The sequence below is a fragment of the Prinia subflava genome, chromosome 8 (assembly GCF_021018805.1).
Source record: "Prinia subflava isolate CZ2003 ecotype Zambia chromosome 8, Cam_Psub_1.2, whole genome shotgun sequence".
Lineage (NCBI taxonomy): Eukaryota > Metazoa > Chordata > Aves > Passeriformes > Cisticolidae > Prinia > Prinia subflava.
Genome location: NC_086254.1, coordinates 2,947,947 through 2,960,371, shown reverse-complemented (window position 1 = coordinate 2,960,371; position 12,425 = coordinate 2,947,947). Strand labels below are relative to the sequence as shown.

Here is a 12,425-nt window from a genome sequence, read left to right as displayed (position 1 = left end):
TCAAATTACACCACAAATGGGTCCATTCATCTGTAAGCATTTCAACAGAGAGCATTGAATTACAGTTTGAAATAAAACAAATTAATTTGCTTTCTATTTTTTTAAATATCTATTCATTATTTTCCTGCTGCCAAAGAAAATTTCCCACCTTAACACAAGAATAAATGTGGGGAGAAAACTGAAATACTAATTATCAGGCAGGAAAAACATGAAGAGTTTGAATTGTGTTATTTACATTCTCATTCCTCTTTCCGAATAGCGTGAAGTCAACAAACTAAGTGAAGAGAGAAGAATCTGCAATTGCAATTCAAGTTGTTTTCTGCAAAAGGCCTAGCACCTTACATACATCCAATAAACTGGCCACAGTATTTTCTTTTCTCTCCCTAAATAAACAAAACAAAAATAGTAATTCTCACAGTGCCTTCAGTGCCTTCCACTATGTTTTTCTTTTTCCCGAAAACTATCACAGTCCAAATTACTTAATACCACAATTTTTAAGTGCAAGGCACGCATACCCCCACGTCCTCCCCCAATTTGGCAGCACTGGAAAAGCACCTTTTAAACAAACCCGCCTGTGGAGGACCCGCTCTTTTTGTAAGCGCTGCAAGAACAACAATCCAGGGGGAAAAAACCCCAACAAAACCAAAAAAAGAAAAAACCCCAAACCCAACAAAAACCAGAGAGAGAGAGGGGAATAAACCCACCACTCCTCCTCCTGCTGCTCGGGCTGCTGTTGTTGCCTTTGTTGTCCGGCGGGCGCCCCGAGCCTGCGGCCGGCCCGGCCGGGCCCCCCGGCCCCCACCTGTTCTCATTCATCCGGCGGGCGCAGCGCCGGCCCGGGCGGGCAGCGGGGAGCGGGAGGCGCTCCGGGGGCTGCCCTCAAGCCGGACGGGGACACCCTGAACTCCGAGGCGCTGATCCTCATCACCATCTCCCAGTCCTGGGATGGTGGGGTGCGTAGGGAAGAGGCAGGTGCTCCCCTCGCCCCCCAAAACACCCTGCCCTCTGAGGAGGGGCGGCCCCCCTCAGCCAGCAGCCTGACTCCTCGCAAGGAGGGTGCCATCACCCACCCCAGCACCCTGCCCCTGTGCAGGAAGGAGGGTGACCCCCACCCCAGCCTTGCAAGGAGGGGTGTCCTCCATCCCAGGACCCTGCTTTATTTTTTTTTTCCTCTCCCAAGGAGGAGAGCACCCATCAACCCACCCCCTTCCCAAGGAGGCTGCCCTGCTCACTTGCAAGGCAATGCCCCCACCCCAGCCCCTCTGAGAGAAGGAGGGTGCCCTGCCAGCACCCAGTCCCCTTGGAGCAAGGAGGGGACTCTGTCCCCTCGCACGGAGCTCGGTCCCCCGCCCCCGCGCTGCCCCATCCCCAGCACCTACCTCGTCTTAGAGGACAGGAAAGCAAGTTTGATTAATCCATAGGTAAACAACTGGATGCTCTCCTTGGCTATGCTGGCCACTCTGAGCCTGTGCTCTAGGATGTGCAGTTCCATCTTTTCCTCTTTCTCATTTGTAGTTCATCTATCCCTGGGGTTTATGTTGTGTTTTTGAATGGGGAGGGGGAGGGGGGGCTGTTATTGTCGGTGCCTTTTTTTTTTCCTTTTTTTTTTTTTTTCCTCCTTTCCCTCCCCTCCCGGTTCCGTCTGTCCCTTCCCGCCTCCGGGGCTGGGAGCAGGGGATGAGGCAGCGAGAGGGTGCAAAAGTTGGAGCGGCGGGGGAGGCCGGCGGGGCGCGGAGCGGAGCAGCGGAGCCCGGAGTGCCGAGCAGCTGGTGCTCGCTGGAACAAACAACTTGCCACTCAAGCCCGGGCCGGCGCGCCTGCGCCGCGCCCCGCCGCATGCCGGGCCTTGGAGTCCGCACCGCCCCTGAGGGCTCCGCGCCCGCCCGGCCCCGCGCCCGCCCGCCCGCCCGCCCGCAGGGGCCCTTCCCACCAGTCACTCAACAAAAAGCATTAAAACGGCGATCGAGGCTGCTAAGCGCCCAGCTTTTGGGGTGTTTGTGTCATTTTCTTTGCACCTATCGGGTTGCTTGGAAAATTTTTCACTGCCCCCCCCCCCCCCCAAAAAAAAAAAAAACCGGGAGGAAGGAGGAGAAGTTTGGAAGTTTTCATTAAGAGCGGGGAAATACTCAAGTCTTGCCTTGTTCGTTCCTTCGTGTGGCGGATGGAAATCCTCGTCCGTTTGTACGTGCAGCAAAAAAGATGTGGGGAAAAAGCCGTTCTCTTTGCATGTACGTGGTAAAAATCACAGCTGTCAAGAACATAAACCTGGCCCTGTGTGTGTTGTAATGCTGGAAGGTGAATGGCTGGAAGGGTGAGTGAGTTTGTCCCCGATCTTGCCCGAGTCCTCAGCACAAGGAGGCTGAACGGAGGTGGGAAGGGATGGGCCTGCAAACAGCTCTGGCAGTGCCCTGGGCAGTGCCCGGACACCGACTGTGTGAGCACCGCCTGCTCTGCACTGCTCCCCTGGCACCGTGCTGACCAGCACAGGAGCTACATTCGGTCTGGTGGTATTCATAAAACAGGACTTAGGCAATAAAACTGATTCAGGTTCTGTACGGGGATCCTTCTGACTTCAGAGCACACCGATTCTGCCATGAGTGCACCACCAGCATCTAGTCACTATGGCCCTTTTCACCAAAAGATTTCAAGTAAGCTTTATAAAGACTATTGAGAGACACCTTTCTGTTCTACACAGGGAAACTGAGTCATGGGATGTGTCCAAGGGCTCAAGATGAGAACTCAGCCAGCCAAGCCCCACTCCAAGGGACTCCTCTCCCCTACAGAGCAAGAGGAGCTTCTGCAGTTGTAAGTTAAGGTTTTTAGGGTCTGTCTTGCTGCAGAAATTTGTCTGGAGACAAGCTTCCAAAACTAGGATTTCCAAGCTCTTTCTGTTCTATTAATTCTCATAGCATGGTTGTATTTTTCCCCTGGACATGTCAGTTCTTCCTCTGTCTGTGGCCATACTCCTGAAAGGCTGTCCTAATTTTGTTACATCCAAAAAGGAAAAACTTGAAATTAGAGGCATTCATATTGATAGTTTGTCAAAATCATTTAGAGGAAGTGCAACCAACATAAAGTATAAAATCTCTACTTTGTTTTTAAAAAGCCTTTAAAAAACTCGTTTTCCTTCATGGCCTCACAGTTCAGATGATTCTAGGCATTGCATTTTAGGCAACAGAAGAGGATTTATAATCTGCTTCCACTGCCAGCTGAAGGTCTTGGACTTCAAAGCTGTGAATGTGTCTATGCCCAGCTACAAAAAATGGCTGCACCTGCATCTGCAAATGACAGAGATACCTGTGTTCCTCTGGGACAGTGCAGACCACAGAGTCCAGGAGGAAGCAGCCAGGGACAAAAATATCCACACACCATCTTGGTTGCTGGGGTCTTCCAGAGGAAATCAGACAAATGTAGCCTGAATCATTTCTAGGAAATGCTGCAAAACTTTCCTCTGTTGAGAGATTTTTTCCATCATAATCAGGACACCATTGACAACCTCAACTCTTCCCCTTCCCACGTTGAGAAAAACATGTTGCCCCCCAGCAGAGCTTTCTCAACCCAGGGAGTCCAGCCACTCCAGGAAGGCCACCAGGGATTATGCTATTACAGACTAATTACCACAGAAAATGCTTACATGAAACAATGAGAAAGTTAGAACAGACCCAAAGGTAAAATCAGTGGGAACCTTGTGAACAAGCAGCTCATCAGAGGCTTTGTTCTGCCTGCAGGGAAGGAGAAAAGGAGGCCCTGAGTTAGTCATCTGTATTTACAAAAAAAAATAAAAAACAAATCAAGAATCAAGCCAACAACAAAAAATCCCACCCCCCCAGCCCACAAAACACAAAAATACTTCTTCATTTTGTGAGTTTACATCTGGTGCTCTCTGAAATTGCAATGTCTTTTCTGGGCCTGTTCAGCTGCTACAGTTTTCCGAGTCTTCCAAAGAAGGCCTAAAGGCCTTTGAGCTACAAACACTGACCTCGTGGCCACTGTGAACCTTCACACAGTTGACTGTAGGAAGCATTAGGAAAATATAAAGCCCTACCAACACTCAATAAAATTTTCTACACGTGAAAAATATGTCTAGCTCAGCACAGGCAAATTTTTCAAGAGCAGGCAACCTGGCAATTAGCCAAAATACTAATAAGGGCCCCCTCCTCCAGCTGACATTAGTATTCAAATCTCTCTCTCCCTTGTTGCCAGGTACATCTGGGAGATTCTATGCAGGGAGCAGCCTAGAATATGTTGTTAGTATACATAACATACTATAATATTTTTTTGCTCACTGTAATTTCAAGTTTTCCATATTTTTGCATCTTGGGAGGACTCAGCTGGTCCAGCCCAGCCACAGAGCAAGGACCTGTTGTGCAAGGTGGTGTAACTGCCCATTTTTACTAAAACCAAGACTCATTCCCTGCCCACACAGCTTGCAGTGTCAGTTACCACAGCACATGCTGGGCAGGCAGAACACAGGAATGGGGAGCTCAGACAAGAGCACAGGCAGAGGAGAGAGCAGCAAAACAAATCTCACCAGGCTCCCTGAGTCACCTCCTGCCTGGATGGCGAGCAGAGCGCTTATGAGCCGTCATACCTAGATGAGATCTCTAAGTGCTCTGGGTCAGATACCAGCCATAACACTGAGCATTTAACACTAGGAATTTGGGGGTTGAAGCCTTTAAGGTAGAGGTGGTGGGGTTTCTCCAGTAAAAAAAAAATAAAGACTGTAATTGGACCAACAGGGACTTCTCAGGTATCTTGCCTTCTGTTCGTGATCATAAGGACCTCGTAACTGAGGAGCAGTGCAAGAGCCATCTCCTGCTTGCCCTGGAGCACCCTTTATCTGGAAGTGAGGTCCTCAGAAGGAGTGGATTATTTTACGAAAGCCTTGAGTTCAAGGAGATGGTCTGCATTTTTACCTTGACCATTTCTCTCAGCGGCAACCAAGGGAGAGTTCACCAACACTTCTCTGGGAGACTCTGCTCTTCTGAGTGTGAATTTTGTCTTAGAGCAAAACTTCTCATAACATACACTGAAGTTCACCACCCAGGTGTCTGCATGCAGTCTGCATCGAAACCCCACTGAAACACTCAACAACAATCAGCTTCAGCAAATAGAAATTGAAAATATGTAGAAATAGTTTAGGTGAAAGGAATGTAATTACGCACTGTGACAAACAGTTCATGAAGATCAGCACTGCACACAGAGGAGAAATAAAGGAGAATTTCTAATCACGCGAGTCATCATGTTTTATGCAGTTACTACAAACTACAGCAGATATTTCAGTATTATTTTATTTAGATGGTGGAAATTTGTTCTTAAATCACTTGTAGTGTTTTCTGATATAATGAAAAAGCCCAAAATTACCTTTAGTTCTCAAAGATGAAGGTATGGTAGCCTTTTCCAGATGGAATTTAACATGCAGTACCTAACTTTTTGGCAATTAAACCTCATTTTTAAAAATAAATATATAGATTAAATTATCTTTCATAATTTGTATGTTACTGCTGCAAATCTAACGTTGTTGGTAGAATTATGCTCTTCTTTTAAAAAGATCTGAAGTTCAACAGGATCTTGACCTCTGACTAGAGTTTGTAACAGCTGCTAAGACCTAAAATAGTAGATAATAAAAGCCTAATGTGAATGACGTAATGGTAAGACCCTGGATAAATATGCCCAAGGCAAGATGAATCCAGTGTCACAGTTGTTTGTACCAGCATTTGCTCTTCTTCAGTAGATGGAACCTATTAAGTTCTTAGCACATCTGTAGCTCTGGTGGGAAACCAGGGTCAGTGTGCATTTCTGGGCTCCCTTTTAGACCCTGTACATCAGGGATAAAGGAATTTGTACTCCTAAGCTGTACTTTTGAGTGCAGACTCTGGTTAAAGGTTTGGGAACTGGAGGTGCCTTCAGGTCAGTTGCTGATTTTGACCAAAAGGGAAGCCACAACATTTCTTAGCAGTCTCAACCAGTTTGCTCTGAGATGGAAGTTACTAAGTAACTATAATTATCTGGGAACTCCTTGCTGGAGTTAAACAGGCCTTTTTGACCCAGGGACGGTAATGCTTCTTTAGACAAACAGGCAAACAAAGGCACAGAAAGGCAGGCAATGATCCGAGGTCACACCATTAGTTATTATCATTTTGGAAGTACAATTCATAGGCCACTGCTTGATCATGAGACCACTGCAAGGCTGTCTGAGGCAGACAGACAGGATGGGTTTACAGGACGTTTATACCTCAGTGACAGTTAATCTCTTAAGGCAAAAAAATCAGTTCTTTAAGAACAATCATGTGTAATATATTAAAATGAAAATAAAATTTTAAAAAAAGGTGGGGGGAAAGCTTCCCAAATGATTGTTTCTGAGCTTGCTTGTGGAAAACTACTTGTTTATTTAATTGAAAAGAGCAATTTATCAGACTAATTTCCTTCTAGCAACCAGAGACCTTTCAAAACTTGATTGCAGTTAATATGCGAGTGTTTCAAAGCATTTTATTCAACTATCAAATAAGATAATGAGACTTTAATTTACTGTTGAGGTACGAAGTGGGCTGAGCAGGTCAGACCCTTCATGCTCCCAGGGCAGCAGGGGTGTGGATGAGACTGTGCTGTGCATCAGCTCCTCAGAGAGGCCAAGTCCTGCAGGAGAGCTGAGAGGGGCCACGGCAGTCAGAGAATGTGCAGAGCCTGTGCACAAAGCCACATTACCCCTAACCTGAACAGCAGCAGAGAGCTCCATTAAATGTCCAACTAAACAGCTTGGTCAGGGAGGAGAAAATGTCACAGCTCCCCCACCTGTGCTCTGTGCTTTGGTGATACCTCACAGCTACTCCCTAGAAGAACAGAAAATAATGGGACTCTCAGTACGGGCCTGGGGAAAGGAAGCTTTGGCACTTGTAATCAATGTCAAGTAGCCTCTGGACAGATGGGATGAAATTGCATGTACAGCCATGAGTAGCTGGACATAGCAACGCCCAGATGCAGGACTCAGCACCTGCAAAGTACCTTGCCAAAACTCATATACCAAAAAGTGGCAAGTTTGTACTGTCCTCCTCTAAGGTAAGCAATATTTACTCAACTTTAGCCTGTGAGAAGCCAAGCATAAATATTTGTTCTTGGTATTTTTATTCAATTCCTCCTTCTCTTAACTAATGTCTGGCAAAATTAGTCCCCATCCTTGCAGATTACTTGGATACAGCCACTCCTATGAAGTTCTCATTTTCATTTAACACCTAGATGCATTCAGAACTTGAACCTTGACTTTGCTGGAAACATTCAAAATCTAGAAGGTAAATTGATTCATAACAGAAAGATGAAAGGTAGTGTGTGTGTTGCTGAACTAAAACATCACATGAGACAGAAGGGGGTAGTTTCCTGGCCAAGATGCTGATCCCATTGGTTTGTTGATCAGGTGAGCCACTTACACCTGTCTGCTGCAATAAGCATTATTGAAACAGACCCAGTCCAGCTCATTATCTCTGCACAACTCCAGATGAAATTACTAAGGTCATATCCACCTTATGAATGCTGACAATCACTGCTGACACAAAACTGAGAAAGCATGGCTCAGGATGTGGGAAAGACATCTTCACAGCTACTAGGAGGTGTTAAAGATGACCTCACCTTCTTATTTACTTCTGATACTGAAATAAGCAGTTGAAGAAAATACTCCCTCCCCCCTCCCAGCCCCAGATCACCAGCCTCCTGAAGATCAACACATCTGCAAACACATTCTGCAAACCTCAGGGAAGAAAGCCAGATTGCAGCCTGCCTTATCTCTTCTGACTGGCTGAATGTATTTCAGGCCTCAAGCATCACATGACTGTACATAACATGTGAATACAATAACTAACATGGCTTTTATAACAGATCAGCAGGGATCAGCAGTGTTGAACAAACACCCTTATTTGCAAAAGCACCTTCCCAGCCCATGAAGCAGGTGACCTTGCCTCCCAAGGGTTACAGTGCGGAGTTAATGATCCACAAATTAAGGATTTGAAATTTATCCACAGCTCCCCTCTTAACTGCACCATTTTGCACCAAGTCAAATAAACACTGTCACTGCTCTATAGAAACCCAGTGCTGTAAGAGAGGCCAGAGTTCAGGAGGCAGTGGACAGTGCATTTTCTGCAAGAAGCCATCTGCTGGTAGGGACAAGATTTCATGAGAAAGCATAGATCAGTATCTTGCTCAATGTCCTTGTTGTACCTCCCACTGAGGAACACAGTGCATATCTCACCCTCTGCTGTGTGACCAGGCCTGGGGACTCCTAAAGACCAAACCAATCTATAAACCATTAGTATTTTCCAGAAACAGGCTTATACACACTGGAAAGATCTGATTGTGCAGGACAGAATCCTTTATACTCTGCTTGATCATGGGATTCACAAGATTTATTTCTGCATGAAATGCCATATGGAAAATCCCCTGTATATGGAAAAATCCCCTTGTCCTGGCATTCTCAATAAACTACATCCCCTATCTCCATGGTAGGAAGACCTTATTTGTCCATTTGCACAGAAGGCAGTATACTTCTGACATGATTACATTTCTTTTACAACTGGTGTAGGTAAGTTGAGCTCACAGGGTCTTGTCATTGCCACTTGAAGACCCCCTGAATCTGTCAGTCAATATAACCTCTGGATAAATCCTGTGGACTTTAGACCTTGTGGGCCTGGAATACCATGCTCTTTCCTTGCTAGGGAGTTTTTGGCTGTGGCAGTGCATTTACTGCTGTTGAAGCTGGCTTTAGAAGTTGCAGCCTGCCCTAAGAGACTAATCCTACACCTCTGCTGGCTAGTCAAGGCTTATTTCTGGCCAAAGGACTGACAGCTCCTGTGGTAGAAGTCCAGCAAAGAGGAGGAAATGGAATATTTTAAATTCACTCAGCCTGCCCTCTTAAAGAGAAGCTGAGGCAAGCAGGCAGGCATCACAGGCAAGGTGCCTTTGCTCGGACAAAGTAGGGGCTGTTGGTCATTTGTCTGTAAAAGACAGCAAGCCTGAGCCAGCATGTCCAGGTCTCTCTTGGCAGAAGTTCTAACAGGGAAGCAGCCTAGTCTGTCTAACCACCTCCATTTCCTCCAGCACTTTATCAATATCCTTTCCCTCCCATTTGTCTTCTTCCTCAGGGTCTTTTTTAGATGATTGCTTTGATACAAATGAGGCCTCCTGCAGTGATTTAGAAGCTAAAGCCCAGTTGTTCTCATCGTTCCTAACATGGGGTCTTTCTTTAAATATCTCAACCCTTTTGGTTCAAGACAGCAAATTCCAGCAAATACTTGAAAATACTCTCTCCCTCTTGCCTCTCATACCAGCATTAAGTTTGTAACCCATTGTTATCACTTGAAAATAGGCTACAGCAGCGTGCACAAAAGTTCTCATGCACTTCATGAAGTTTAATAGTAGAAACAGACCAAGACCAAATTGAAGGGTATACTAAAGAGACATTGAAACAACTGAAAAATTAGGAATTTTACACATATTTGCCTACACAAGACCTGCTTCTGTAACATTTGGGAATTGTGTTCGTTTGAGGTTCCAATTTGCAAATGCAAGAATCCTAGAGATGTCATCTCTATCAACAGGATACCTCTGCAGAGAACTAGAAATGTGTTTTCACATCTTCAGATTGTGTGTTCCACCACGGTGACATAGGAATACGTTATACTTGGATAATACACCATATTTGTAGGTTCATAGATGCTGCAAGGGAGGAATTGCTGAAACAAATTCAGTGATGAAGATAATGAGCTGTAGAACTTGACCATCTTGCCTTGAATCCTGTTTCACACAGTAACTCATGGCAGAATGTAAGAATAGAACATTTTTGTAGCCCCTCCTGCTGCACTCACTCTGGAGTCTAACACATAGAAAAGCTCACATTCTTCTAAACCACTCAGTCTTCATTTTAAGAGCAAAATTTTAATAGTAATAATCTGAGTTACCTGAAGAACTGAAGCTGAATTAAAGAACAAAGTCTGTTAGAAAGGGGGAAAAATTTAATATTTTTAAATGGAACATTACAAACACTGAAAACAGTCAAAGAAACGGGACAGCAAGACACACAGAAGCAAGTAGAAGGAGGCAAAGTCAACTACATTTATCTGTGTAGAAAGTTTGCTTTATAAGAAATAGTTCACTGCTAGGTTAAATCATGGCTTTCCTCTGCCACTGACCACAATAAAAAACAACAGCAACAACATGAAGAATCCCAGCTTTAGGGATCAAAGAAGAAATTCAGGCACACTGTTGTATAATATGGTCACACATATCCCCTTTACAACTGTTTTCTCTCCCCCTGTTATAACTACCCATGTCTTTGTCTTGAGAGCTGAGAGGTTTGACTAGTGCTTATAAAGCTGGCTGTTTTCAAGGTCCCACTGCTGCCTGTATCAGCCAGCATGTAACACACTTCTTTACACTCAGAGTCACTTTTCAGATCTCAGCTTTGATTACTTCAAGGCTGTGTTTCATGCTATGCTGTTATTTATTTTAATGAACTCTGCCTACTCTATCATTTGCTTCAAACTAGGAGATCTCTGGAGCTGTTATGCTACACAAAAATACGGGATGATACAGCAAAGTAACCTAAATGGAATGAGGCCAAACAACATGTAATCATGTCTAACAAGGAGGGAGGGGAGAAAGAGTACAGGGGGATGGGTAAATAAATACTGTGTGAAGAAAACCCATGTTTCTCACTATACATGAGGCCTGGCAAATAAACAGGAGGGCAGCTCTGCCTGAAAAGGAAAAGGAGAGTCTGGCAATCAGTGGTTGGAAGTAAAAGCCATTTACTGCATTGGCAACTGATTTTTTTTTTCTAGTGGCCTGTTTTCACAGGGGGCAAACATAATTCCAGCGAAAAACCTCTGCAAGAAATTGTTCTTAATTTTTTTTTTTTGCGTTGCTGTTCATGACTTGCAGAAAGCAGAAAAGGAAAGAAAATATAGAGTAACATCAAGAAGGGTCTCCAGACAGCTACCTGCTTCCTAATTTTCTTGTTACCTGAAGACTAAGCCTTCTCAGTTCTTTGCATTAGCTAGAGCCTTCTTTACCTCTCTTCCCATAAAGCTCATATTAATTTCCTAGTCTTTAAGTGGCGAGAGTAGGCAGTGATTTTATGATGTGCTTCCTGGGCAGAGCTAGAAATGGGATAAACTCCTGAGGCAGAAATAACACAAAATTTGTTTCCATGTTTGCAGAACAAATAGATGAATTGAAGGGAAGGCAATATAGTCACAAGAATATTTCACTGCCTAGGCTAAATAACAGAAAGGTGTCTGCATTGGAGTAATTTGTCCCAAGGGGAAAAGATAATGGAATAAATACCACAGTATTTGTTTAACTCAGGAAAGGGCAAAGAGCAAGAAGAGCAGGAGATGATGAAGCCTAAGGGAGAGCTGAAGTCCAAGTGGTTTTTACCCCTTCCTCATAACCAATCACAGTCATGGAAGCACTTTATCTTGTTCTCCGAATTCTTGGACATGAACCTCTAACTAAGCATACCAGAACTCCCCCTACTGAGGAGCCATCACAACCACAACTGAATACTTGGGGAATTTCTCTGGCAAAAAGACTTCTTCTCTTGGAAAGCACTGATTTGTTGAAAACAAAGCTTTCTGTGGAAAACTGTAATCTTCAAGAAAATATTAGCTGGAAGATGATATTCCTCTGCTCACAGTGCAATTGCTTGGCAAGATCAGGCAGATCCAGCAGCCCTTCTGGGGTCCTTCTGCACCAGCCACACTGTATGGACAGACAGACAGACAGGCAGACAAGCACAACCCAGAAAGGGCAGCCCCTTTAGTGCAGAAGGCCAGATTTAGAAGAAGTGTTTGATCCTGGCCTTTCCCACTGGATTGTTATTACACAGGAAGTGAATTGGTTCCTATTGTAGTCTCTCTCTCCAAAAGGTAGGCTTAGTCACTTAGTTCTTTTTCAAGAAGAGAACAAACAAAAAGACAAAATCATCAAACTTTTCATAAAATAGCACTGTTTCCACTCTCTAGTTTAACACAAATGATATCACTGCACTCACACTAGGGGTTGATAATTATTTTGGCTAGAGAAAACTAAACAAGGACAAAACCTTGTAAGCCTTGTGATAGCACTACATTTAGAAAGATTAAGCATAAGACTTAAAATCAAAGAAACCCTCCATTGCTCTCTGCCCCTCAGCCTGAGTCTAGATCTCCTTGCATGCAACACTTCGTAGTCAGCACTGTTTCAACAAATCAGTGGAACAAGGTGCAGGCTGGGCTTCCTGACTAGGGAAACTGTTTTCTGATGATGTTTAAGAGCCCTAAAAGTCTGTCTAAAAGTGTCAGATACTCCTTTTAAATGATGTGGCTATGGTAAATTTTGTTTCCAATAATATAACTGCAGCATTTTTTTTTTCTTTTAAGCTCAGAGGAAAGACAGAAAGG

General features: G+C 44.5%; 1 protein-coding gene across 1 annotated transcript in view; it reads right to left on the bottom strand.

The window, feature by feature from the left end:
• CASTOR2 (cytosolic arginine sensor for mTORC1 subunit 2) overlaps positions 1 to 1,868 on the bottom strand; it is a 119,255-nt gene extending 117,387 nt beyond the window's left edge. Inside the window, exon 1 of the mRNA XM_063402382.1 lies at positions 1,380 to 1,868. Within this exon, the coding sequence (XP_063258452.1) occupies positions 1,380 to 1,492 (113 nt within the window). The 5' untranslated portion in view covers positions 1,493 to 1,868. The remainder of the gene's footprint in view (positions 1 to 1,379) is intronic.
• Positions 1,869 to 12,425: the final 10,557 nt, after the last annotated feature.